Source organism: Crocuta crocuta, unplaced genomic scaffold (assembly GCF_008692635.1).
Source record: "Crocuta crocuta isolate KB4526 unplaced genomic scaffold, BGI_CrCroc_1.0 scaffold143, whole genome shotgun sequence".
In the NCBI taxonomy this organism is placed as follows: Eukaryota; Metazoa; Chordata; class Mammalia; order Carnivora; family Hyaenidae; genus Crocuta; species Crocuta crocuta.
The window spans coordinates 5048316-5052691 of NW_027529175.1; the positions used below are offsets into that span (position 1 = coordinate 5048316).

The window sequence follows — 4376 nt, forward strand, 5'->3', positions numbered from 1 at the left end:
GCCAGGCTGGGGTTGGGGGGGGTGCCCTGCGTGTCCCTGGGGGAAGGGTGAGGGGTGCAGTGTGGGGGGTGAGCGGGTCCGTGTTCTGTCAGTCACCCCCTACTCAGCGATCGACACGTGGCCGGGCCGGCGGAGTGGGGGCATGATCGTCATCACGTCCATCCTGGGCTCCCTGCCCTTCTTCCTGCTCGTCGCCTTTGCCGGTGCCGTTGTCCTCAGCCTCCTGTGAGTAGCCGCCAGCTGGGGGGCACGGCTGGGGGGCACGGTGGGGGCACACCGAGCACGTTCCTCCGAGGGTCCTGCGAGGCAGGGGAGAGCCCAGAAGGCCGGGGCGCCGCCTTCCACCGGGGCGGGGGGGGGTGCTGGTGAGAGGGGAGCAGGGTCCGGGGGGTCCGAGGCCAAGTCGTTCAGCGGGGTGCGGAGGGGCTCAGCACCAGGCAGGTCCCAGCTCTGACGCCTCTCCTTCTGTGCCTCAATGTCCTCATCCGGGAGACGGGGACACTAGCAGGTACTATCCTCTTTGCAGCGTTTTGAAGGTTAAGGGGCATCGTCCCTACAAGTTTCCAGCACCTGGACGCGCAACAAACATTAGCCTTTGTCATAGTTCACCCACTCGCTGTACAGATGGGCACACTGAGGCCAAAGAGCCCTGGGCTTCTGACACTACCAACAGCTCTGATGTGCATCAGTTTGGACGAGCACCCGTCTCCCGAGGGGTTCCGGAGCAGCTCACAGGGCTGCCTGGTGGGAAGCCAGGGGTGCACACCACCCGCTAATCCCGGGACCGCCATGCAGGGGGTGAATCAAGGCACCAGCAGGTGCTTGGGAATCCAGAGGAAGGTGAGGAAGATCCTGCCTGGTGCACCAGGGCGGGCTTCCTGGAGGAAGGAGCAGAGTAGGTGAAATTAAGTGGGCACAGAAATTAGCTCAGCGGAAAAATCCCTGTGGGTTGGGTGGGGGGTGGGGAAATGGGCAATGAGCTTGCAAATCAGGTTGCCCTCTGACATTTAAGTCCGTAAAAACAAAAATAATGGATAAGATTAGTCACTAGGAGACAGGTGAGTATGGTCAGACCTGGAGGCGGTGGAGACATGGATGTGTCCTTCCCTCCTTTTGGGCAACACATTAAAACTTTTTTTAATGTTTATTTTTGAGAGGGACAGAGACAGCGGGAGCAGGGGAGGGGCAGAGAGAGAGGGAGACAGAGAATCTGAAGCAGCTCCAGGCTCTGAGCTGTCAGCACAGAGCCCGACGCGGGGCTCGAACCCACGAACCGCGAGACCATGACCTGAGCCGAAGTCGGACGCTCAATGGACTGAACCCCCCGGGCGCCCCTTGGGCAGCACATTAATCTGGCACCGAAGGCCCTGTTATCTGACCTTAGCCTGGGCCTCCCATTTATCCGGCCCCCGTCCCCGCCCCGCTACGCCAGCCTTCCCACTGATACCCCAGCCCTGCCTATCCGGTGCCTGGAATGCTTTCTCAGCTCCCACTCTCCTCCTCCCGGATATATGAACTGTCCCCTCCTCCAGGAAGCCTTCCTGTGCTTTCTGTCTGGTCGTTCTTTCCTGTGGCCTGTCTTCCCGGATAATCTTAGCTCTTTGGGGATTGGGGACAGTGGCCTCCACGTGTCCAGCTCACGGCAAGGTCTGTAAATTGTTTGTTCCCACCGTTCCAGAGCGGGCCCAGCACACAGTGAGCGCTCTTGCCGAGAGCAGTGTCTAAGCAGAAAGGTTCCTGACCAGCTGCAGGGGGTTAGACTTGCTCTGCACCCCTAACCCTCTCTTGCCTCGTCCCCTCGGTCAGGGACATGGGCGGTTCTGACGGGGAAACGACGCACGACTCCCAGATCACGCAGGAGGCCGTCCCCAAGTCCCTGGGGACCTCGGAGCCCGCGTACACGTCCGTGAACCGGGGGCCGCCGCTGGACAGGGCTGAGGCGTACGCCGGCAAGCTGCAGGACTGAGCCCGGCCCCGCGCCTGGGGTGTGCGGGCGGTGGGTGCTCACGCCCTGACCACCACCCCTCCACGGTGGAACGGGCGTGTTGGCCCAGACTGCGTGAAAGCTGTTAATAAAATCTTCCCAAGAGTTTGAGTTCAAAATGAACGAGTGACAAGACAGACGAATGAATGAATGAATGAGACCGTGTCTGACGGAGAGGTTGGATTGTTTCTCTAGAGGGTGGGGGCAGGGTGGTAATTTTCGGTGAGTGGAGGGGGTGAGGGTTAGGAAAACCGGGTGTCGGAACACCGGAACGTCTGGAAGATGGGGGACCAGCACCTCCCTGATCGCCTCCCGTGGGCTGGAGGGGTCCTGAGAGACGGGGTGCGGGGTGCAGTCACTAGATGGTGTTTGCGGTTCACTGGCTACCGAGGTCCTCGAAGCGGAACTGGGCCCCACGGGGCAGCTGCTGTCAACTCCTGTCTCCCCCAGCAGCCACCTTCCTCTCTCTGGGGCTCAGCTTCCTCATCTGTAAAATGGGCTGAAATGGCTAATTTCAAGGCTCCTTCCCAGCCTTCCCTGAGGGCACTGCGGTGGGTGGGCGGAAGAGGCTTCTGGAAACAGAAGAGGAGCACCAAGCCCACTGTGGGGGTGGTGAAGGGACTCTCCCGCCCCTGTTCCTCGGTTCAGATGACCAGTTCTCTCTTCTGAACCAGGTAGCAAGACCACTTCCCTCTGGGGAATGGCCAATATGAGTCATGGTTTTTCCATCACTGAAAGAAGAAGTTTCTCGGAGCAGGGCTGTGGGTTAAAGCAGGCACACTACCTGTCAGCTGTGAGGAAGACAACACTCCCGAGAGGCAGCTGTCTCCCTGCTGGCCTTCATTTGCAGTGGCTGATGGGGTCCACTGAGGCCACCAGATCTTCCTCTGGGGGTACGGACGCTGAGACAAGCAGATCCACCAGAGGGTTCCAAAGCTGGGAAGGCAGGAGGCAGAAGCTGTGAGAGGAAACCTAAAGGCAGGGAGGGGTCAGGAGAAGCCAAAAGCAGCTGGGGGTCCATCGGGGTGTGCGCAGCCACAGGAGCAGAGAGGAACCCGGTCATCGGGCTGCCGGGAGGAGCGGCCCGGGAATGCTTGGCCCAGCTCTCCCTCCCTCACCACTGTATTCCGAGCCCAGGAGCTCTAGCCTTGGCGGCCACTGTACTTCTATGCTTATACGTCCTCCCCAAGCCCTGCCTCCCTTAGGGCCATCCTTCCAGACTGTCTCCCGGAGAAACCCTGGCAGCTGCAAAGGGGAGGCAACACTTCCTGGAAAGTCTGCCCTTGTTAAAAATTCATGCAAATTTGCATTGTGTTTTATTCCATTAAAAAAATTTTTTTAGGGGCGCCTGGGTGGCTTAGTCGGTTANGGCGCAGAGTCCGACGCGGGGCTCGAACCCACGAACCGTGAGTTCATGACCTGAGCCGAGGTCGGACGCTCAACCGACTGAGCCCCCCAGGCCCCCCACCCCGCTTTCTGTTTTATAACCTGCCTGCGTTTATGTTAATTGAGCTGAGCTTCACATCACACACAATTAACCATTGCAAAGCCAACAGTGCAGTGGCATTTAGAACATTCTCCACGCTGTGCGGCCATCACCTCTGCCTGGTCCCAGAATGTTTCCATCACCCCAACAGGTAACCCCGTGCTGATTAAGCACCCCTGTCTCTGCCTCCCCCACCCCAAGTCCCCAGGTCCCTGACAACCACCAGGTCTCTGGACATTTTGTGCCAACGGAATCATACAACGTGTGGGCTTTGGAGCCTGGCTTCGTTCACTCCGCATCATGTTTTCGAGGTTCATCCACACTGTAGGGGTGTCAGTGCCTCGTTCCTTTTTTACGGCCGAGTCACCGCCCGGCGTATGGCTCTGCCATTCATCCGTGAACGGACATGGGAGTCATTCCACCGTGTGGCCGCTGTGTCGCCGCGAGCTGCTGGGAACAGTACTGCGCTGAGCAGGCGTCTTCACGTACTCGCCTGGACACCTGCTGCCGGTACCCGTGGGTGTGGCCCCAGGAGCGGGACGGCTCGTCGTGTGGCCGTTCTGTCCAACATGTCGAGGAACCACCAAATTGCTGTGGCTGCGCCGCTTCGCATTCTTGCTACCAACGTCACCTGTATTCATTTTAGTACCAAACAGCCGACTGCATCGGTCGCTGTGGAGACAGCCCCAGACTTACTCTCTGGGTTTGGGTCCGGATCCCGCCCCCCACCCCTTTGTAAAGAGCAAAAAGCCCNNNAAAGCACAGCCTTTCTGGAATCAGAGCCGACTTACCCGTCGGCCGGGAGACGTTAGTGAGCCGTTTCGTCTCGTGCCGCCTCGGTTTCCCCGTTTGTAAGTAAGGTGCCGTGAGTGGCACGCGGAATGCAGCTGCTGTGTGGTCACGGTG

At 59.3% G+C, this 4376-nt stretch overlaps 2 protein-coding genes across 4 annotated transcripts in view; both read left to right on the plus strand.

Moving 5' to 3' along the window:
* The window catches only part of UPK3A (uroplakin 3A), an 8808-nt gene extending 6719 nt beyond the window's left edge, over positions 1-2089 (plus strand). For 2 of the 3 annotated variants that reach the window (XR_013333691.1, XR_013333690.1), the window contains exons 5-7: positions 93-225; positions 527-840; positions 1807-1895. Coding sequence is in view for 1 of the 3 variants with exons in the window: in XM_077758013.1 (XP_077614139.1) it covers positions 93-225; positions 1807-1966 (293 nt within the window). In the remaining 2 variants the exon portion in view is untranslated. Of the gene's footprint in view, positions 1-92; positions 226-526; positions 841-1806 lie in introns of all 3 variants that reach the window. The other variant, XM_077758013.1, reaches the window with a different exon arrangement.
* The window catches only part of FAM118A (family with sequence similarity 118 member A), a 246590-nt gene that overhangs the window by 216411 nt on the left and 25803 nt on the right, over positions 1-4376 (plus strand). The gene's annotated exons all lie outside the window — the stretch shown is intronic.